General features: G+C 45.7%; 1 protein-coding gene across 2 annotated transcripts in view; it reads left to right on the forward strand.

Moving 5' to 3' along the window:
- VIRMA (vir like m6A methyltransferase associated) overlaps positions 1-24,335 on the forward strand; it is a 753,509-nt gene that overhangs the window by 169,534 nt on the left and 559,640 nt on the right. For both annotated transcript variants that reach the window (XM_085605246.1, XM_085605248.1), the window contains exons 5-7: positions 4,570-4,738; positions 7,781-7,870; positions 23,865-23,987. In XM_085605246.1, the coding sequence (XP_085461372.1) occupies positions 4,570-4,738; positions 7,781-7,870; positions 23,865-23,987 (382 nt within the window). The remainder of the gene's footprint in view (positions 1-4,569; positions 4,739-7,780; positions 7,871-23,864; positions 23,988-24,335) is intronic.

A 24,335-nucleotide genomic window follows, 5' to 3' on the forward strand; every position in this document is an offset into this window, starting at 1 on the left:
AGGTGATGTGGGTTCTCTTGGGCAGGTTGAGGATCAGTCTGGTGGCTACGTTCTGGATCGTCTAGAGTCTGTCTTTGGTGGTGGTTCCTACATAGAGTGTGTTGCTTTAGCCCAGTCGGCTGGTGATAAGGCATGTGTAATTGTCTTCCTTGTGCTGATGGGGAGCCACTGGAAGATTTTGCGGAGCGTGTGGAAGCAGGCTGAGGAGACAGCGTTCACCTGAAATTTCAAGAAGTGTTTGCTGCCGAGGATGATGGCGAGGTTGGGTTTGAGTTCCGACAGCCACTGTGAGTTGTTCCCGAGGGCAGCTTGTTTGCTGAGGATCAGAGCTCCAGTCTAGTCTGCGTTGAGTTTCAGGTAGTTGTCCTTCATCCAGGCTGATGCATTCTTCATGCAGTTTTGGAAGTAGGCCTTTGTCGAGGTGGGGTCGGCTGAGAGCGGGAGGACGAGCTGGGTGTTGATGGTATAGGAGATGATGTTGATGTCTTGTGATCTGACGATGTCTGCGAGTGGAGTCTGTTGAAGAGGGTAGGACTGAAGGATGACCCTTGGAGGACGCCGCAGATGTTGTTCTAGGCTTGCGATGTGAAGGGAGGAAAGCGCACTCCCTGGGGGCGTCCCGTAAGAAAGGATGCCATCCATCTGAGTGCTTCGTCTGTGATACCAATTTGGCAAAAGCAATCAATGAAAAGTGTCTTGGGAGACCGTGTCAAGGCTGCGGAGAGGTCAAGCAGGATCAGGGCAGCTGATTGTCCTCTGTTGAGTAGGGGGCTAATGTCTTTTATTGCCTTGATCAGAGCTGTCTTCGTGCTGTGGATGGTTCTGAAGCCTGATTGGGAAGGGTCCAGTAGGTTGTTTCTCTTCAGGTGTTCAGTGAGTTGGAGGTTGATGGCCTTCTCCAGGACTTTTGCAGGAAAAGGGAGCAGTGAGATGGGACAGCAGTTCTGGAGCTCGCTTGGGTCTGCAGAGGGTTTCTTGAGGAGGTGGTCTGACCTCCGCGTGTTTTCAGACGATAGTAAAGGTGGTTAAGGCTTTGAGGATGGTGGTGAGTTGGTGGCTGATCCCGTCTCTTATGAGGTTGAAAAGTCGGTGGGGGCATGGATCAGTGGGTGCTCCCAAGTGGATGGAGTTTATAAGAAGGGTTGTGTTCGGTCTGCTGAGTTGTTCCCATGCGGTAAGCAGATGGTCATCGATCAGAATTTGAGGAAGTTGGAAGGTTAGGAATCTACGTTTTTGTACATCAGTACTATCTTGTTGTGGAAATGGTCGACAAGGGTGTCGCAGAGTTTCTGTGAGGAGGGGAAAGAGTTTTTGGTGGCTGACGGGCAGGTGAACTCTCTGACGATGGTGAAGAGTTCCTCGGCTTGGTTGGTGCTGGTCTAAATTTGGTGGGTCAGGACCGGCTTTGATCTGTCTGTTATAGTCTTTGAGGGCTGATTTGAAGTTGGCTTTGTCGGTGTTGCTGGTGCGCCATCTTCTTTCTAGTTGTTTGCATCTGTGTTTTGATGTGCTGAGTTCCGGGGTGTACCACCTGGCTTGTTTGGAGGGTCTGTTCTTTTTGGCTGGATTGGTGGCCGAGAGTCGGTCAGCGCTAGGTGATCCAGTCGTTTAATTTCTGTACTGCTTGATCCAGGTTGGTGGTGCTGATGGCGTTGCTCCGTTGTTGAAGTGACCTTGGACCAGCTGTGGAAGAGGGCGCTGTGTCAATTGGGGGCAATGCAGGCAGGTCCAGCGAGAGTAGTGTTTACGATGGAGTGGTCCGACCAGGTGATTTCTGAGGTGTGACTGTATTAGATTCTGTTGCTGACGTGAAGATGGGGTCCAGTGTCATGTAATCAATGAACTAAGGTGTAATCAACTATAGAGCTACATCGCCGTCCTATGAATGTTGCTGCATTGGAATCAGTGGTGCCCATCTGATCTAAAACGTTGCATAAATCTCGAGCCAGCAAATGTTTGTACAAAGTATTATCCTCAAGGTCCTAGATCTGAGCTTTTGCCACAGAATCTTCAGGACTAAAGGGGTTAAGTAATGTTAATACAGTTACATTACCTAATAGTACCAATTTAAAACCCTTGCCCACCCCAGAATATCTGTTACCCAACTCATCGATAAGGTCAAAAAGAAGACAATAGTTAATATTGCCCATAACAGAAAAATTATCCTCATGAAAGTTAATCAAAATCAGACCAAAGTTATCCAACCACTTTAAGTAGAAACCATGAATAGTTACTCTTTTAGCAACAATCGGTGAAATGGAGCATCCAGTGGTTGCCTCCAACCAAGTCGTTAAATCTGCTCTTGCACAGCTGAGGGCAGAAGGAAATGCTTGGGCTGTATGGCAAATCCATCACAACATATATTATGAATGGCCCACGTTTCTTGTAACAAGACCGTATCAAACAAATTCACATAGTCTACCTAGTTTTCCATGCTTAATCTGACGTTTACACCTGCTGTGTTATACTTAAAATGTTAACTCGTGGACCATAGACGGTGTAGGGGTTGAGTCAATTGAGCCAACCAGCAGTTTGAATGGCTCCAAACGAATCTGTATTGAGGAAGGCTCAGTCACGTGATATGAGGCGTAGGAGGATTATGGTTGGTGACTCAATCCCAAACCTGAGAAGTAAAAGCTATGTTGCGGGGCTCAGGCCTTAACTGTCAGTCGGTCTCAGTCATTCTGAGGTAGATCAAAACATACCGAGAAACAATTGGCATCTGGAAGTTGGGGAGAAAGAAAAGGAGAGGAAAAAATGGGGATGAGGAACTGAAACCTGCATAGTTGGTTTGAGGTGTCTTATGAAGAAGCCCCAGCACAAAAGCTTCACTGATTCTGAACTTATTGACCATAGGTAGGATTGATGAGGAAAGACTTATGCTATATATGAGGGTATCTAAAATTGACAATAGCACAGTCACTATCAAAATGCTTGTTCAGGGGGCCGTCTCCTCCGGTTTGCATTATGCTGATCAGTTAGGTGCACACAGGTAGAATTACTGTTAGAAAACAAATCTACCTTTCCCACATGAGTGTCTGTGCTCTTGTTAGTTGAAGTTTGGCTTGACACTAGTAGGGACTGGAGTAGGTGTGATCAGGGAGTGGGGCCCTTCAGCAGAAGAGCCCACCCCTGATTTGGCCACATCGCTTTAATTAATCCTCAGGCTCTCAAAGAGGGGATGAAGGCTGTTTCCATAAGGGAAATAAACTTAACACATGGAGTTTCAATGAGGGTGTTCCACCACGTGAGGCTCTAGTTTAGGTTGCATGGTGCAGGTTCAGTCCGTTTCTCCTATGTCCTTGTACTTTGGCGAATGTCTTTGGCACTATACCGCTGGGCCTGTGCCCAGAGAAGCAGGTTGTACAGATGGAGCAGCTTCTGAAGAAAAAAAAGTTCACAGGGTCCCCCGAAAGGGTCATTGCCAGTGTTCTGGACAACTGCCTCCACTGTAAGTGGGTGTTGCAGAGTTGGTGCAATCAGTAACTCCAGTCTATCTGTTGCGATGCGGGACGTCTTTCTGAAATCTCGACTTCCTTAGAGATGACAACCCATAGCCCCCTCAAGTAAGCTATCTATTGTAGAATTTAGGCACTGTCTCTTGTGACATTCAAGAAATATTTTCCAACCTTTTATGACTTCTTATTTGAAGTCTCCTTCATGCAAATAATAGTTAATTTTGATTAGCCATTCTTATCATGGTATATGCGCCAATCCCATTACAATCTTTCTGTCTCCAAGCACAACTTTGATCTTAGTGTGCAGATAGTTTCTGATCCAGCCTCCCTCCTGTTTTCTTGTGAGGATGCTTGAACATTCAATTTAGGGCTCAATACAAAGTGAAACTGCTAATATTGAGGAGCCTTTTTTCAGTAAGGTAACCCTCCTTTCTGCTATCCCGATTTTTGTTGGTATTGCCTAATATTAATTCCTGCATATGAATGTAACATTCAGTGCTGGAGATGAAAATATTACTTATCTGTAACTTTAGTTAATTCCTAGTATTTATCATAGATAGATGTGCAGTCCTCCCTCCTCTTGCTAGGAGTCCGTGTCACATTCATTGCATACTCCCAGTATGAAATTTCAAAAGTGTTGTAGCCTCCAGGAGGAGAACAGCTGAGGGCCTATTCATAACATTGTCTACAGGGCAGGTCTTCTAATCGGGTAGATGGGCTACAAAGCATCGATTTATTCACGTGGTTCTTGATACTGCTTTGTTTAACATTGTACTGGGATTACTCTCAGGATAATGGCGAATAAAAAAAGCACTTAATCAGATATAAGAAAGTAACATTTTCTTATTGCCTATAATATATTGTGTGTTGGACCTCTAGCTGCGTTAACACTGTCACTTTAGAACTGTATTCTTAGAGCCTTTATACAAGCACTTTTGCTTCAGTCTTCGTGGTACATATGATGGAATTCCCATGTGGGCGGCCAAGTAAAGGAGAGATGGTGCAATTAGTTATATTTTTTCTCTTCAGGTTAAATTGAAGCTATTTTTCCCCAAATTGCAAATACACTGTTCATTGACCTCTTTGTATTCTCTTTTTTTTTTGGTTCAAGGTCAACACAGATGGGCTGGTGTTGAAAGGCTGGTACAACTGCCTGACTCTAGCTGTTTACGGGTCTGTAGACCGTGTGGTAAAACATGAAAGGGAATCTCCACCGCCTCCGCCTCCGCCACCACCCCCTCAACAGCAGCAGAATGTCTTAAAAAGAACCCTGAAAAATGGTAATGCTATATATGCTGTGTAAGATATATATTCATGACATTGCAAATGTTTTACCTCTACAGTACTACTTCATTGCTCTTGCGTAAAGGCACATGCAACAGACTGCAAAAAATGTTCTTGGATGGCTTAGTTGAAAGTGTTACTCATCTGTATGAAAAATGAGTACATGGTTGAGGTGGATTATGTAGCCGAAGCAACTTGTTGAACCAATATTCACAGCAACTCCACTCCCTGTAGCACACTAAGTAATCCCTTTTGGTCATTTGATTTGTATTAACTGTAAGGTAATGGGAGTACAGAATTTCATAAACTTGAATCTTTTGTAGATGACCATCTCTATTCTTCTAAATGGATCCCAGCCTGAATTTGTTCATTGGTGGTTAAATGTGTAAGTAAGTGGTTGGTTGCAGCGGACCTGGGCACAGGCACTTCTTAACTGTTTGATAAAGTATGTATTCTCCTAAAAGTATCTCTCATTACCGTTGCATGTATGTTGTTGTATACAATGTGTGTGGCATGCTTGTGTTGTGTTTTTGGTGTTCTGTGCAGACACACTGATTGTAGCACAAAATGGAGGTACCCCTTCAGGCTTCCTTTTGTCTATAGGGCAACCTGCACAATGCTTTCCCTCCTCAAGCCTGGTATCCTCTTTGGGATGGTTGGGAGGATTTACATTACATTTTGCCAGACCAGTGCACTGATTGAAAGGAAATGGCTGATACAAATCAGTTTGGTTTCCTGCGCAATTCTGTTTATCTATCTGTCCAGAGACAGCTTACCCTACTCAAGATGTATACACTGTGCCTCCCCAAATGCATACCTCTGAACCATCCCATTTTGTATTGATTTGGTAGCTATCTGGTAATAAGAGGGTCTCTGATAAGAAGACTAAAGTGTCTCTTTAATCCACATGACCTGAAGTGGATGTGATGAGAATACCAAGTGAAAGTAGCACACCTGGTGATCGGCCCCAGCTTCCTCCCAGGGCCCCTTCCGAAGATTGGCTTAGAACTGACACACCAGATCCTTTTATTTGCTTTTGGCTTAAAAAGAGCTTGCTCTGCAGCCTTTCTGATAACATCTGTGTGTCCAGAACATTGTGGTGTTGCCCTGTACTCCTTTTCCATGGGACTTGGAAGAATTCTGAGGAGCCCTCTCCCACAGAGATGTGAAGAAGCCTGAGGAGCCTTTTTTTTTTTAAGATTGGGAGCTGACTTGCTGTGGAGAGGAGGATCAGCCCTGATATGGAGGACTAAAGTAAGGTGTAGCTGAACTGAAATTAAATCTGTGTGGATTAATACTTAAGTGGAAGAGCCAGCCACCTGGATCCAGTAAGCATCAGTGACCTATTGTATCATCAACGGCAGAGAGTTGGCTACGACTTTCAAAGAACTGAGCCTGTCTGTGAATCTGCATTGACCATTGACCCAGTTGTGTTTGCAAAAGTCTGTATCACCCTTTCCTCACCATCATAGTGCATGAAAGTTTTTGCCTTCATTTCTAGAACAGTGCGTTACTCCTTGCGCCAAGGTTGCTGAACCTGATGCAGGAGCCATTTGAACCATCTATATATGATGTAGTGTTCTGATGATTTAAAGGTAAAGGCGGTAGTGGGGTCTTAACCCTTACCAGTATTTAGTCAGTAAATGTAGGATCCACATTGTCCAGTAGTTCTAAGTCCTTGCTGCTGCAAACCTTCTATGGAGACAAGACATTCACTGTATGACGGTCAATGTACTTTGCTACCACTGGAACACACCTTTGTGTGCACAGAGTCCGTTCCCAGCACCAGTCAGCAGTGCTTTTCGAACAAAGAGATTTTGGACTCACTATAGCTATTACCACTAACCTGTGTATTGCCTCTATGAAAGAACAACAGATTCCTGGTTGCCTGTTATCTAAGAATTGGTACTTTGATGTTTAGACGGTTATTTTTAAGCAGAAGCCATCATGTTTGAGAATTGAGAATCGTTGTTCATATTGGTAGTGGATTTATTTATGTATGTTATGTATGTTTTTTATTTGGGAGATTCTCGGCTACCTGGGCTGAGACAAACAGTAGTTGTCTCCCTTGAATGCAGGTTCGGTTAGAAACTATGATAAAGGACCAACATATCATAGCACACTTGATGAACATTTTGGCTGGCCTCCTAGAGTCATTGGGAAACATTCTCGACCGTAAAAATGTAACTTCCAGAGCTTTGCAAGAACTACAGAAGAGTTTTCAGCTGTGTCTGAAAAGGACAATCGTAACAATAAAATATGAAATATTTTAGTCATTACACCTTTCTATGTAAGTGTCATAAAACTTTTTGGGGACTTCTCGGAAGGCACTTTAGCATTGGGGTCATCAATATGCAGTCAGGGTTTTCCTAAAATATTGTGTAATAAGTTTATCAGATCTTAGCAGGAACATTCATCTTCATCTGGATAGGTTTTGTAAATGTCCAGCATGCCCCCAAGTAGTGTTAGCTGAGTGTAGGAGCATGTATGACAGCAGTATTGGGAGAAGAGGGAGTATGTATTTCAGGTTTTGGACACTGGTGCTTTACCAGGGTGGTTCTGTTATTCAGTTCAGGATTATGGATTGTCTGGTCAGGCACAGCAGAGTTTTGATTGCAAAATGGACAAGCTCACATTTTCTGAGCGACTCCATATCTCCTTGAGTTTGAGATCCTCAAGTAATTGTAATCTTTGTTCTTAGCCAACCATCTCTGGTCTGATTTAAGATTAAGGAGTTGACCAGATTGGGATTCTAGATTTTTCATTCAAAGTTGAAATTAAAAAGCTGTTTGATTATGAGACTTGAGAGGAAACAAGTGTTGGAATGTGCCAGAACCATCCCTACATTTTCAGTGACCAAGCTGCACGTTTGTTGATTTACTCTGTGATGTTTATTGGCTGATGAAGATACTCTGTGATGGCCTCAGGAAGCTGAAAATAAGCTAATATGCTGGCATACTTTTCATATTGTGCACAGACCCAGAGAATATTGTTTCATGAATGCAGTGACACAAATACTTTTTTTACTTTATCCCCAGGTCAGAGCACTGTGCAGGAAGAAACTGGCAGAGCTCCAGGAGCAGCTGCAACTGCAACAACAAGCGCCTTTCAAAAAACTGTGATAAAAGGTAGGATAATGACTTCATCTGCAGTGGAAAAGGGTTTAGTGCATATGACAATACATGTAGCACTGACTACAGATGTATTTCTTAAGTCTGTTCAACTGTCACTGAATAGATATTTAACTATTTGTTGCTTTACAAGTTGCATATTACATTCCTTTTTTGTTTTTTAAAGTGTTTTTTGACTGGTTTTAGTTTGGTTTTCATCACTTTTAACTCTCCTAGAGTCCTTGATTGTAACTGAAACCCAAGTCAATTTAATGATTGTTTTTCTGCTTAGTGGAGGTGTTTTTCTTTGTGGTATGGGGGTTAATAGTGGAAGCCTATGAGTTTGAGGGAGGATCCTGATATCCATGTGTAGAGGTGTTTTTTTTAATCGTACTGGTGGTAGCAAGTGAAGCAAATGAGGACTACAATTTAGAGAGACAACCTCTGTGAAGACAAACGCACAAAGACATCCCTCAATTTCAAGAAAGGTCCATCACATCAGACAAGACAACTTGAGAAAGTGCCCTCTTTTTGCATGGTTGCCCCCACTTTTTGCTGAACTGCTGATGTCCTTTGACTGAGTGTGCCCGGGGCTCCTGCCAAACAGGTACCCAGGGCCAATGTTCTTTCCCTAAAACTGCATTAAAAACAAAACCCAATTGGCACTCTCTGACCACAGGTCAGCTCCTGGTAAATGGTACCACAGGTATCCATGGCACTGTGACCAGGGAAGGCCTCTAAGGGCTGCAGCACTTATTGTGCCACCCTTAGAGGCCCTGTACCTTTATACACACACGCACACTCACACACTGCCTTTGCAGGCTGCGTATTTTGGTGCAGAACAAAGTGAAGACTCGACATGGCACATATCCCCGTGTGCCATGCCTACAACCCACTGCCCTGGCATAGATCAGCCACCCCTCTAGCTGGGTGCCCTATACCAGTGTTGAGAGTACAGGTGCATGAGCCCTGTACCCCTACAGTGTCTAAGCCAATTCTTAGACATTGTAAGTGCAGTAATGCCATCAAGAGTATATGGTGCTGGGAGTTTGTTATTACGAATTCCACAGTACCATAATGGTTTTACTGAAAACTGGGAAGTTTGGTATCAAACTTCTCAGCACATAAAACCCACACTGATGCCGGTGTAGGATTTAATGAAAAATGCACACAGAGGGCATCATAGAGATGCCCCCTGAAAAATGACGTAACACTAGTGTCGAGGTTAGGTAGCTGCTCACCAGCTGCCACCACCAGACATGTTTCCGGACCACTGGGTCGAGAGCCCACTGCTCTTGGGGTTTGAAACAATGCACTTCCTGGGGCGAGGTGCCCAACCTCCTCCCCCAGGATGGGCAGGGTCCACGAAGGGCAAGCTTCAAAGGCTTGCCACCTTTGTGAGCTTCCCCAGGCCTTTTGCTGCTTCCAGCAACTGGTCCCCACCGGTTCTAACCCCCACTTTGTGCGGGAGAACCGGTGGGAAAACCAAGTGGGAAGGAAGGTGTGCCCACCTTTGCCAACCCCACACCTCAGGTGGGGTAGGCGAGGTGAAGTACAACTCTCAGTCTCCGCCATCTTGCAGATTGGGAGACCCAGCCAACCAGAGTGATAAGCATCCCCCCCTCCCACTGGAGGGTGGCATAAAGGGGGTGTACCCACCCCAAGGAAGGGACCCATTGGTCCCAACCTTTACTTACCTGTAACACCCCTAAATCTAGTATTTAGTGGCACCCCTGAACCTTGCCTCCTCAGACAAGAAATTACCAAGAAGAAAAGAAGGACCGAACAGCCGTGCTGAAACTAAGAAGAGGGGGGGCGCCCACTGACCTTGCCCCAGCCCTACAGGCCTGTCCCCACCTCGGACCTGCAGAAGAGAAACTCCGGTGTGTCCTGCAGCTAGCAACCTCAAGAACCCCGAGGACCTGCCCTAGTTTCCAGAGAAAAGACTTTGTCTCCCATGAACACCGGATTTGTTCACCCACAGACTCTAGCTCCTGCCAAATTTGTGAGCTTGCACCACTCTGCACCCATGGCCCGAGTTCGAGTGGCCCAACTCCACGAGGAGGTCTCAACTGTGATTCTGACCCGAGATCTGGTGATCTCTGACCTGCCTCGAATCCCCCAGTAAAGCCTGCAGCTCCTTCTGGAGGATCCCCCTGACCGCGACCAGAGCTGATAAGAGAAACCCAACGCCTAAAGACACCTGTGCACCCAAAGCCCCACGGCCTTGGGTGGCCTAACCGACGGTGTCCCAGCATCCCCAGGCATCCCAACTTACCTCTCCAACCGGTGGTCACCTCCAGACTTCGTCCCCGAGCCTGCATTCTTTGTTGAAACCGGAGAATCCCCATTGAAATCAACAGGGCACCCAACGCCAAAACATAACCCTGCACCCAGCTGCCCCTGCGCCGCTGCGTGTGTAATTTGGGTGCTAACTCAGATGTTCCTTTGACCTGAGCCTAACACCAGGAGCTTTGCTCCCACAACCGAGTTGCCTGCTCGTAAGCAGCCACCATCCGGAGGCCACCTATCCCCTATTGGATAACATTGGGCCTCAGCACCCAGCTGCCCTACTGCTGCTGAGGGTGGTTTGAGAGTGCATCCTAGACCCTGGGGGGGTACCCTTGTTCTACACCCAGAAACTGATGGAACCAAGCAGTAGACTATTGCACTAGTCCAGCCTGGCCAAAATCATAGCTTGGACTACCAACTGGCGAGTGTGGGGCTCAAACAAGCCCAAAATGGGTTTGAGGCCACGCAGTATACGGAAACAGGTCCCTGCCACAGACTTGCCGTGCTCCTCCAAAAATGGGGCATTGTCCACCCGAACGCCAAGATTTTTTACAACGGTTTTTGGCGCAGGAGGGGGGTACCCAGCTCTGACGGCCACTATTTGTTGCCCCAAAGATGAGTTTCTGCCTAGTAAGAGGATCTCAGTTTTAGGCAAGTTTAGCTGGAGACAATTCCCCTCCATCCAACCCGCTATAGCGGACAAATCCTCCCAGAATTTGACCGCATCCTAGCTAGGGTCCTAGGTTCAGGAAGGGACCAGCTGAGTGTCATCCGCATATGATACCAAAGAAATGTTGCGTATTTTAGCCAACAGGGCCAATGGCCGAACATAAATGTTGAACAGGGGCGGACTCAATGCCGACCCCTGAGGGACACCGCAGCACAGTGAGTGTCTGGGAGTGAAAGGGTGGCAAGATGACTTGAAAAGACCTATTATGCAGAAAGGTTGCAAACCAGTCAAGAGCTCTATCCTTGATACCGATCTCCTGCAGCCGACGGATCAAGATGTTATGTGAGACCGTATCAAAGGCAGCGCTGAAATCGAGCAGGATGAGTGCCGATATACTGCCTTTATCCATGGAGACTCTTAGTTGCTCCGTTACTGCTAATTGGGGTGACTTTGTGCTGTGTCTTGGTCGGAAGCCATTTTGTGACAAATCCAGTATGGAATAAGACTCCAAATACTGTGTTAGAATGCCATTCACATTGGATTCTGTTATTTTAATGGATGCAGAGAGATTGGGCGATAGTTCTTGGCCATGGATGTATCTAACAATGACTTCTTTAGTAAGGGTATGACCTTGGCATGTTTCCATGCTTGCAGGAACTCCGCATTGGAAAGGCAGAGGTTAATGAGTTCCAGAGAACTGGGAAGAAGGCGATCCTGGAATTTGACAAAGAGTTCCGGGTTGAGGGGGTCTTCAGGAGACCCTAATTTTATCTTAGTGACCAAGGCCTTGCAATAGACCTCATTCCCTGTGGGATCTCCACTCGTCATATATGCAGCCTCGCTCTTCGAGTGGAAGCCATCATAAATGCAAGCCACTTTATTAATAAAATAGGTGGCCAGAACCTCACATTGGTCATTAGAGGTGATAGTGCTTACATCGGTCATCGGTAATTTCACCATGTCCTTTAATAGGGGAAAGATGATTTTCGAGGGATTAATACTGGTGTTGATCTTATTGGTTAAAAAAAGGCAGCTTGAGCTTTCCCTATCAGCTTATGATAGATTTTTCTGATGGATTAGTATTCTAATTTAGCAGTAGGACTGTAGGCACGTCTCCAGCTACGCTCTAGCACTTTACAGTTTTTCCTGTCTATTACGAGTGATTCATCAAACCACTCATGGGTCCGAGCTTTCTTAGGATCAATTAATTTGGCTGGAATGCACTTGTCTAGTGCCTGGTTGATCCACTTTCCGAACCTGTTGCTAGCTTTCTCAATATCCGAGAAGAGAGTGGGTTGAGTAGTAGCAAGAGTGTCTTGGAAGGTTGAATGATCTAGTTTCTGCCAGGGACGTTTATATATAGCATTTGCGAAGCCCCTGAGTTTTGTGTCCTAAAGGGTGCAGCGAGAAACAGATTAAATTATGGTTGGTCCATGTCATCGGTATCAAGACTGGAGCCTCAGTGAGCATAATGTTGGATAGCACTAGGTTAAGCAAGTGACCTGCTTCATGTGTAGGCCAGAGACCAATTGTTTTAATTGAGAAGCTGCCAGATCATTATGGAACTTGTAAATGTCTGGATCCTTGTCAGACTACAAATGCAAATTCAAATCGCCAATGATAGTGAAATTAGCCGATTTCAGTGCTAAGCTGCCGATCACATTAATTAGACCATCTTTGAAATTTTTGGATGGCCCATGGGGGCAGTAGATCAGCAGTCCAGAGAACGTACAGTTATTCGTCAAAGCTATTCTAAAAGTGGCACTTTCGCAGTCCTGGATGGATGCCTGATTAAAGCTGCAAGTGTAGCTATCTTTATGGATTGCTGCAATGCCGCCGCCTCGCCCAGTCTCTCTGTTCACATTCTTAATAGTAAATCCTGGGGGAAGGGCCAGGGCTGGGATAGCGACAGAGTCTTGAGAGAGCCACGTTTCTGTCAAGAACAGAATGTCTAGAGAGTGTTCGGACATTAGATCATATATTTCAGCGTGGTGTTTAACGAATGAGCGGCAGTTAATGCTCCCGATGTTAATTTGAGTTTGTAATTCACCTGTTGAGGCGCTCAAACTGCATTTGGGCTGGAAATTGCAATGGCAGCAATGCCATGCACCCTCGGAAGGAGACCAGCTATGGGTTCCACACAAGGACATTGCCCTTCGTACTGTGTGCAACGCCTCACAAGAGTATGTCATCCTATGTGTGAGCAAATGAGCATAGTGACTGGCTCCTGGCGACGTCCAGGCACGGTCGGGTGCAGACAAGCTTGCCTTCGGCGCGCCAGCGGCGCATCTGCGCCGCGGCGTGCATAAAGTTCCTGGGGGCAGAACTGGCTCCTCCTAGGTACGCCTCTGATTGGTGGAAAAGAACCAATCAGCCCGCGGCACCGCCGGTCTCCAAAAAACACTTCCCTACGATTAAAAAGGTCTTAAAATTGCCCAGAGCAGTAATTTAGCAGCATGTTCCAGATCCAGTGTGGTGTCCAGTTCCCCCGTCCCATTGGTACCACAGCCTCTTTACTGCACCCTCGGTCCAGCACAGCAGTTCCATTGGTGGCAGGTTCAAGTGGTTGCTTCAGATTCTGTGGGAGGGGTTCGTTCTTCCATTCATGGAAACCCCTCTGCCTTAACCACCATCCCAAGACCAGCTGATGGAGGAACATCTCTCCTTACTCTGTCAAGATGTACAGGCTTTTCTGGCCATAGGAGCCTTTGAATGGGTGCCTGCACCAGAAGTAGTGTGGTTGGTACTTTATGGTGTTCAAAAAGGATAAAGGCCTCCATTCTATATTAGATATGCACCCTCTCAACTACTTTCTGAGAAAACAGAAATTCAAGATGCACACATGGGTTCAAGCTCAGTCTGCTCTCAATCATGGAGGCTGGATAGTAGCGCAGGACCTGCAGGACGCGTATTTCCACATCCCCATCCTGCTGGCTCATGGCGTTACCTGTGGGTCATGGTGGGCCACGAGCATTTCCAATTCCTTGTCCTCCTTTTCAGCCTTACCAGCACCCCTTAGGTGTTCACCAAGATGATGGCAGTAGTAGCAGCCCGAATATATGTCTTTGTCCCGCAGTCTTTTTTCACGCATGGAATCACAACGCGGTCGTTACAACGACCGCGTTGTGATTCCGCATACCATCCGCCCCCCCTCCGCAAGTCGGGACAACGACTTGCGGAGGGGGGGGCGCTGGATGTTGGAATAGTATAATTTACTATTCCAACTCCAGTCTGTGCGGACACTAGGGAAGGTGTTGGATTTTAAATCCAACACCTCCCCCCTCCCCCTCCGCAAGTCGCTGTTTCGACTTGCGGAGTAATGGTATGCGGAATCACAACGCAGTCGTTGTAACGACCGCGTTGTGATTCCATGCGTGAAAAAGGTTTCGTCATAAACGTTGATTACCGTAGCAGCCCACCTACACCGCCGGAAGGTTCTAGAGTGCCTCTACCTCGACAACTGTCTGTTGAAGGCGAGCTTGCCCTAGGCAGTCCGTCCTCGCCTACCTCTAGACCACAACTGAGCTCCTGCATTCGCTGGGGTTCACTATCAGCTTGCTGAAGGCACACCTGACTCCCTTTTAAATGCTCCTTTTCATCTGAGCCATTCTGGACACACTGCGATTCCATGCCAGGATATTCAGGCTAAGATTCTGACATTTCAGCCTCTGTCTTGGATTTCAATGAGATTGTCTCCGAGGATGCTGGGTCTCATGACCTCCTGCATCATGCTGGTAAAGCATACCGAATGGTACATGCGGGCTCTGGAGTAGGAGCAGAAGTCCCAGTGGGCGCAACATCAGTAAATCTCTCCGACCTGGTCCAGATATCAGAGGGGACAACATGAGATCTGCAGTGGTGGCTGACAAATCACAGTTGGCCTAGCGGAAGACCCCTCTTCCTTTTCCACCCGGAGCAGACAGTAGTGACCGATGCATCACTTCTGGGTTGGAGCAGTCACCTGGGAGAGAAGGAGATCAGAGGTTTCTGTTCTCCGGTAGAGTCCCAGCTCCACATCAACCTTGTGGAGCTGAGGTTGATTAGTTTGCAATTGAAAGCCTTCTTGCCATCCATCAAAGGAAAGTTTGTTCAGTTTTTCAAGGACAACACCACCGTCATGTCTTATTGCATTGACCAGGGTGGGTTGGGGTTGTGGACCCTGTGCCTCTGGAGTCGGCTGGCACACCAGGACATCCTTCTGGTCGTGCAGCACCTGGCAGGCTCACTAAACTCTAGGGCAGACAAACACAGTTGTCGATACCTTTGCTGATCACAAGTAGAAACTACATCCAGAGTTCGCACAAGGTCTTCTGGCCATCAGGGGGGATCCTTGGTGATCTGTTCGCCTCTGCTGAGTACGCGCACTGTCAGCACTTTTGCGCGTTGAAGTTTCCAAAACGGTCCTCGCTTCCAGACCTTTTTAGTCTCAAGTGGACTTCAGGACTCCTGTACACCTTCCTGCCAATGCCACTCCTGCCCCGTGTTCCCAAGAAGATCAGGACAGACCGGGCCCAAGTCATTCTTGTGATTTCGGATTGGTATCCTGACCTCCTGAGCATGAGCATCAGGCTGCCCCTTTAGGGGGGTATCTCCTGTCGCAGCAACAGGGCAGGCACCCGAACCTATGCACTCTCCTCCTTAATGCATGCAGATTGAGTGGTAACAGTTGAGAATTTTCCATCTTCTTCCAGAGGTCTGTGATATCATCTTGGCAGCCATGCGCCCCTCCACTAAGACGGTATATGCCTGTTTTTGGGATAAATTTGTGGTTAGGTATTCCTCATGCCAGGTAGACCCCTTTCTGTACCATTGTCAAAAGTGTTGATGTTTTTTTAATCTCTAGTTCCACAAGGGCCTTGCCCTGGGCACAGTTAAGGGTTACTTACTGGTCATTTAGGCTTTCCTGCTTCTGCCGGATCAACCCTCCCTTTTCAGGTCGCCTGTTTGGACTCGTTTTCTGAAAACTTTGCAACACTTGTTTCCTCCTACCCCTTTTGTGGTGCTCCAATCTGGGCCTCACACTTCTCATGTGCTCCCCCTTCTAGCCTCGTTACAACAAACAATTGATGGACGGAATGCTGACAATGCAGACATTCTCCCCCAGTCAAGAGATCTGGGTTAAATCCATCGTTCTTTTGCCCACTACACCACCCCAGTTTAGACATGGCCATATGCAAATCAGTCTTGACCCTGTGCCTCATGGGAACAGTCCAGCCCGAACTGCCAAGCCATGTCTTCCCTGGACCGGAATCAAGCATCCTAGGACCGGTTTCTGGCTATCAGCCGTCATCAGCCAGGATAGCTTGACTCCAGTGGCGTAGTGAGCACGGGTCCCACGTCTGGGAATACCCATCCCACTTAGGGCGAAAAGCGTTACAACAAACAATTGATGGACGGAATGCTGACAATGCAGACATTCTCCCCCAGTCAAGAGATCTGGGTTAAATCCATCGTTCTTTTGCCCACTTCACCACCCCAGTTTAGACATGGCCATATGCAAATCAGTCTTGACCCTGTGCCTCATGGGAACAGTCCAGCCCGAACTGCCAAGCCATGTCTTCCCTGGACCGGAATCAAGCATCCTAGGACCGGTTTCTGGCTATCAGCCGTCATCAGCCAGGATAGCTTGACTCCAGTGGCGTAGTGAGCACGGGTCCCACGTCTGGGAATACCCATCCCACTTGAGGCGAAAAGCGTTACAACAAACAATTGATGGACGGAATGCTGACAATGCAGACATTCTCCCCCAGTCAAGAGATCTGGGTTAAATCCATCGTTCTTTTGCCCACTACACCATCCCAGTTAAGACATGGCCATATGCAAATCAGTCTTGACCCTGTGCCTCATGGGAACAGTCCAGCCCGAACTGCCAAGCCATGTCTTCCCTGGACCGGAATCAAGCATCCTAGGACCGGTTTCTGGCTATCAGCCGTCATCAGCCAGGATAGCTTGACTCCAGTGGCGTAGTGAGCACGGGTCCCACGTCTGGGAATACCCATCCCACTTAGGGCGAAAAGCGTTACAACAAACAATTGATGGACGGAATGCTGACAATGCAGACATTCTCCCCCAGTCAAGAGATCTGGGTTAAATCCATCGTTCTTTTGCCCACTACACCACCCCAGTTTAGACATGGCCATATGCAAATCAGTCTTGACCCTGTGCCTCATGGGAACAGTCCAGCCCGAACTGCCAAGCCATGTCTTCCCTGGACCGGAATCAAGCATCCTAGGACCGGTTTCTGGCTATCAGCCGTCATCAGCCAGGATAGCTTGACTCCAGTGGCGTAGTGAGCACGGGTCCCACGTCTGGGAATACCCATCCCACTTAGGGCGAAAAGCGTTACAGCAAACAATTGATGGACGGAATGCTGACAATGCAGACATTCTCCCCCAGTCAAGAGATCTGGGTTAAATCCATCGTTCTTTTGCCCACTACACCACCCCAGTTTAGACATGGCCATATGCAAATCAGTCTTGACCCTGTGCCTCATGGGAACAGTCCAGCCCGAACTGCCAAGCCATGTCTTCCCTGGACCGGAATCAAGCATCCTAGGACCGGTTTCTGGCTATCAGCCGTCATCAGCCAGGATAGCTTGACTCCAGTGCCTCTGCATAGCGGTTCTCTGCGACTCTTGACTATCAAAATGGCCTTTTTGGTGATCATTATATCTAACAGAAGAGTCAGAGCTTCAAGCTCTCTCTGTTCACCATGCATACACCAGCTTTTTCCTTGACAAACTGGTTCTTTAGACACATGCCTCTTTTCTGTCAAATTGTCACCCCATTTCATGTTGGCCAGAGCGTCACTCTGTCTTCTTTTTTAGCTCCCCCTCATCCTTCCATTGCCTGGACCCATAGAGAGCTCTTTCACTTCACATTGATTGGACTAAGAACCTGCGGTTGGACGATTAGCTCTTCATTGGGCTAAGTAGCAGCCTCCTGAAGGCTTGTGGGCCTATTTCACCAGGGCCAAGGTCATTACTACTTTGTTGGCACACAGGGTACCTGTCCTGGACATATGCCAAGCCACTAGGTGGGCGTCCCTCCACACATTCACGAAGCATTACTGCTTGGACAGTCTGATGGGCATTTTGCTCTTTTGGTCCTCCAGGCTCTTCGCGTTTGAGCCAGTTCACAGATCCAGGGAGGTATTGCTTAGGTATTTATTCTAAGGCGAGTAATATGCGTCTAGAAGTCTCCATCAGAAGAACAAGTTACTTAAATTTCAATAACACCTTTTTTGGTAGAGAATATATCTAACCGCAGATTCCTCACTGACCCTCTCCGCTCTGCGACTTCGGCTCTTCACCCTAAAGACCCCATTAGATACTGCACTGATAATGATACTGATATTTTATTTTATTTTATGTGGCTACGCGTTTTGGGCAGGAAGCAGTCACGAAAGAAACTGATGTCCGTGTGCTGGGGTGGTTCCCATATGGGCACCACGGCGTCGCCTCTGTCATAGAGGTGATCAAGGCCACAAGATTTTCCTGATCAGATCTGATGCCTGGGGAATATTCTAAAGTGAGGAAATTGCAGTTAGATATATTATCTACCAGAAAAGGCATCACCGAAGGTAAGTAACTTGTTAATCACAATGCTATGAGTGCCTGTTAAATAATATGAGCCATTTTCATGGAAACAAAATAAAACCTCATAAACAGCTCCCATTACAACAAGAAAATGTGGAAACTATAGAAAAAGACTTGAGCCTGCATGTTCTCTTTGTAGGTACTTCATTAGGATAATGAGGTATCTCTTCAGGTTGAAGATAAAAGCATTAGGTAATATCAAGCCCCACCTGGATCAGACACTTCCCAGATCTTTACCAACTCTTCTGACTTTCCTGTCTGGGCACACTATGGCAATGGAACTCTCCATATTACACCATACCCACATATGAATGTGTGCAAGTGGTTTGTCATTCATATGCCTTAGGCAAGATAAAATGTGGTGTCATCCCTCTAATAGTCCTCTCCTTCTGGAAAGGCTACCTAAGGCATGCTGAATAAATGTCCTTCCAGTAAGACATGCATGTTGGAATGTCAAAAATGTTTAAATGTATGGAGACATGAGATTCATGTCTTCAAGGCAGAGTATCACAATAGCTTTATGTGAGGGTCATTGAGCTTCAGTAATGTACAGTGTAACACTCATACTCTTTGGATATAGAACATCATCCTAAGAGCTGGCAAGACGGGCATCAGACTTAATTTTCCAAAGGCAATCTTTCAGGCTCTTTGCCTGGTATTTCTCAAATTCTCTAAATTAGTTGTATTGAAATGTCAGATATAATGTGAACTTTTGTAATTTGTTTACACAATTTTTCCCCAAAAATTATCTTTTAGCATAGAAGATGAGTGATTTATCCCTATTCTCCTTCTTAGAGAAGATTTCCTTATCCCTAGTTAATGCAGTCACTCCAGGCTCACATATTCCTAACCAATCAGTGAGAATGTAATATTTGTTCTGTGTCACTCTCCAAGACTCGTGTTCAGGATTCTTTCATTATCAAGCCTTTCAACTCCCATTACATTTTATGGGACAGGCATACTGATGTGAAATTGAACCAGCTGATTAAATACTCTGAGAGCTTGTTGTAATTAGGGCTGTGTGGAATGTGTTTAGTTTGCTTTCACATAATTACTCCCTGAAGTCCCCAGCAAAGAGTGGACACAGACAAGGGCATTGCCTGTTTGGACCTGGAAAGGCCTTTGCCAAGACCCCTGTTCCAGTGAAACCTACAAGGTCAGATTATAATCATGTGCCTCACCCAGCACCACATAATGCCAACCCTCGCAATCACACCCAGAAGTAGACAACTCAAACACTTGCATAGCATTCACACATCACACAGACCCAGCTGGATGCTCATCCCATTAACTACTACATCCCCTACACTACAGAATGCACATTCCAACTCATCCTCATTACTGCTCTCTCTGCAGTACTCCATGCACCAGGCATCATAGACCTCATCACTTATCGTAAGCTTGCCACACTCTTCATCACAAAACCATGGTTCACCCCCACATCTTCACACTTCCTAGGCATCATCCTTCCCACAGGCTAAATCATCCATCGTGTGGACCATGTACATAAGAAGGGAGGAAGCCTCGCTATCATCCATAAATCCTCCTGGTCCTGCACACTAGGCAAGCACATCACACTCAAATCCATGGTGCTGCTGACATGCATTGACCAATTCTCAGATCTCCTCACCACCGCCAGCACAACCATACCAGCCTCTTAGGTGACTTCAACCTTTCAGAAAATGCAGGCTAAAAAAAAAAGACCCCCTTTTTATCCTCATTGATAAACTCAACAATCCAGTGCACACCACCCATACCGTTGTACTGGACTGACCACTTTGCTATCTCTAGCTCCCCGCTGAACGTACTACCAACAAGCAAAGGTCACCACAAAAGATGAAGACTCGACCTTCGGATCCTTCTAAGATTTCTCCATAGACTGCCTAATGCTTGAACTCCTCTATCACCGCATCAACTCCATGTCTTATGCCAACATGCTTTTAAACCACTTCAACATTTTTTTGTTGAACTATGTGAACGCCCACGCCCCAATTACAACATAAGTGTTAGCCAAAGCCTTAAGCAACCTGGTATTTTAATGTCCTTTCTGGCAATAAATGATCCAACCACAGATGAAACGAAAATTCAAGAAAAACAGAAGTCCAGAGGTCCTTTTGATACTGAAAACCCTCCACGAAACAAACAGACCACTCATCACATTAGCCAAAGCAAAGGACTATACCATCAACATCAATAAAGCCACCACCAGAAATAAAACACTGTTAACATCAACCCTGTTCCTGACCTACCTTTTGCTCACTCCACAGAAAAGTGCAATGCCATCACCCCTTTCTTCAGTGGGAAAATACAGAAGATCAACAATACCAACCCTACTTCATTTCTCACACCCTCCCCTTCCCGTAGAAAATTTGCTGTGGTCAACCTTCAAAGCCCTATCTCTCCCAGATCTGGCTGACCTACTCAACTCCCTCGTTGCCACTTCGTATGAATATGATGCCTTACCGTCATCCTTCTTCATCAAACTTACCCCTTATTATCATGGTCAGTGCCTTCCTCATTTAAGGCATACTCCCAGAAGCTCTCAAGACTGGCCACATCCTTCCACTCCTAAAACACCTACACTAGACCTTGATGACTTCTCCAACTACCAGTTCATCACTCGCCTATCATTCATTAACAAGATCATTGGAAAAAGTAGTATTTGTTCAACTCCGAGATCACAAAAGTTCTAACCATCTTCTACACGACTATCAGTATGGCTTCAGATCACATTGCAATATGAATACCACCACCTTACACACAAAGCCCTCTTGGCCACAGATGAAGGTGATCCCTGCCTCCTGATACTCCTAGACCTCTCAGCTGCTTGCAACACAGTCAATCATACCACCCTCAGACACACACTCAAGTCTCGAATTTAATTCACCAGCAATGTCCTTCTCATGTTCACCTACTACCTTTCCAACCGACACTAGTCTGTTCACATGGGCACCTCAGAGTCACAAAAGATATTTTACATGTGGAGTCCCCCAGGATTCCATACTGTCTCCTTTCATCTTCAACCTTTACATGGAACCGCTTAGTGCTCTACTCGCAGATAACAGCATTAGGATGAATCAATATGCTTATGACACACAACTCTCCTTAGAAGCATCCTCTGTTGCAGACATTCAGTGCCTCAAACATTGCTTGCACATCATCCAGACCTGGATGTCCAGTGCCTACCTGAAGCTCGTCATAACCAAGGCAGAATTCCTATTATTTGCCAAGGACAGCAAACAACTTACAGTACAACCTGGCTCAATTATATGTACCTTGACAGCTTCCAACCCCAACTCTCACTAAATGCCAAATCACTTGGATTCACCCTGGACACCAAACTCTCCCTCAAGGAACACATTGCCAAAAAACAAAGACGGTCTAGTTCCAGCTCTCTCTTCTAAAGAAAATCAAACTCCTTCTTCCAGAGAGTAACTTCAGAAGTGCTGTTCAAGCCCTTGTACTCTTGCATCTGGGTGGTGGTAATGCCTTACTCCACAGCCTTCTCCTGAACTTCAAACTAGCACCCCTTAGGGACATCAGGCTTGCCACAGCATGTCTTGTCCAGGGCCTGAAGAAGTATGATTACATAACCTCCATCTTGATAGAAGTGCTTGCCAGCTCACACCATCGTAAAATCCAGCTGCATCATTTACCAAGCCATCACAACCAGCACCCCGCTTGTCTTGCAGACAAGCTCACCATTTCTGGTGGCTCTCGGCACACCCGCAGCCAGGACACCACCGTATCCTTCAGGCTCACCTCAACGCTGCTCCAATTTAGGAAATGGTTGAAGACTCACCTCTTTCAAGAACACTACATCACAATGCATTAAACATCCACAACTTAAATTTCTACTTGCTGACTTTGACCATGTACAGTGCTCCACTGACTTTTGGTTAGGTTTGTGCAATAGAAATAACATATACATACATATGTGAAATGTTGGGGCTATTATGCAAAATTATTCATAATTATGCAAAATGCAAGCCTGTCATTCAGCTCCATATTTTCAAATATGTCCTTACCTCAATTTGACACGAGGACACGTTTCATGGTAAAAAAGAATCTCATGAAAACACCAGTGGCGCAGGCAACAGTTGTTTGCATTCTAACAATTTGCATTATTCATGCGTGCTGGGAAACATTCACAACACATCTGGACTGATTAGGTTAGTAAATGTGCATACCTAATTTCCTGAAAGTGAAGACTATGATTGCCTATATTTTCCTGAGCCAGAAGAGTGAATTCATAATTTTGATGCAATCCAGAAGGAGATGACCATGAGTGTGCTTGATTGAACACTCCTCTTTGCTTGCAAACTTTAAATCACTAGGTTTTCCCTCATTTTATTTGTCAGAGTTCTGGTTGAGCAAAATTATTTTTCTAGCGCCCTTGGTTTTCATTAGTGTTTATTAAAGCAAGGTGTTCTCTGTGTAAGTTCTGTTCCCCAAGTGTGTAATCTAAAATCACCCTTCTTTGTAACTAAGTCCCTATGCTTAAAACATTTTTATCACTTTATTCTGTATCTATGTTGTAAAAATTATTTATTTGGTCTCACCACATGTAGGTTCACAAACTGATCTCCAAAGGCTTCCAGCCTGTAGTATCACCCTAGCATTTTCAGGGTATTATGTTACCTAGGGAATGCGATGGAAATTAGTTGAGGGCTCTCTTAGACATGAGATCCTCCATGTCTCGGGGACATGAATAGGATTCCAAGCAAGGAATCCTGTTCTATCAAATAAAGGGCTTCCAGCCTGTAGTATCACCCTAGCATTTTCAGGGTATTATGTTACCTAGGGAATGCGATGGAAATTAGTTGAGGGCTCTCTTAGACATGAGATCCTCCATGTCTCGGGGACATGAATAGGATTCCAAGGAAGGAATCCTGTTCTATCAAATAAAGGGCAATTTGAGTTGAAGTCAGATTTGTGCAGTTCTTAGGCCGGCCTGTGGTGCACGCACATTCTCACTTTGTTATAGGTAACTGCACCATATAAAAGCCCTTCTACGCTTGTTTTTCCAATTTATATAATTTTATTGGAAGGGTTTTACATTTTTCTTTAATTTGTAATCATTCTTTGCAAGTCCTCTCAAGGTCATTGTCTCAAGTTAGGTCAGAGGGAGTGGATTGTATACACAGCAGTAACTTTATACATTTGTATAGCTTAAAAACGGTGAAATTAACAATCTTTTTGTAGGCTTTATGCTACTCATTCTAATGCTTATTTTTTAGATGTTTTGCCTTATTTCATTTGAGGCATAAATTCTGTTTTCTCCAGAAATATAATTGAGCGTATTGGTTGCAAAGCGGAAGCCATTTGATTGGATCCATCTGTATGTTTAATGGTTTTGGGACGTATACTGTAAATTTCTTTTAACTCTGAGAAATAAAATGTATTTTGTGAAACTATTAACAGTGTCCGTGCTTTCTAAATGAAACATCTAGTTGAAGCAGTGAAAGAGGAGCCGTACAGTGGAAGTCCACCAAGACCACAACCCCGAGGACCAAGAACTCCTCCAGGTCCTCCCCCGCCTGACGACGATGAAGAGGAGCCTATGCCAGTTGAGGGTGAGATTTATAAACCTTCACCTTATAGCTGTTTCATTAGCCTTTGTGTTGGACTCGGTAATTTTGCTGCAGGCATTGTCATTTAGTACCACAAATTGAAATAAGTCAATTAACTTATTCTATTCTTACACAATAGGAAACCATTCAAGCACAAGCGAAACATTTTATGATTCATGAAGCATCCTTAATCCACAATAATTATTACATCAAATGTCAAGCAATACATCAATGATGAAGTCAACTATAACCAATGGTTTTGCATTGCGGTGCCCGCCACAAATAAACTATCATGAAAAATTAATTAACCATCATAACCCTAACTGTAACTCTAACTCTAACTCTAACTCT

The sequence above is a fragment of the Triturus cristatus genome, chromosome 5_1, assembly GCF_964204655.1.
Source record: "Triturus cristatus chromosome 5_1, aTriCri1.1, whole genome shotgun sequence".
NCBI lineage: Eukaryota > Metazoa > Chordata > Amphibia > Caudata > Salamandridae > Triturus > Triturus cristatus.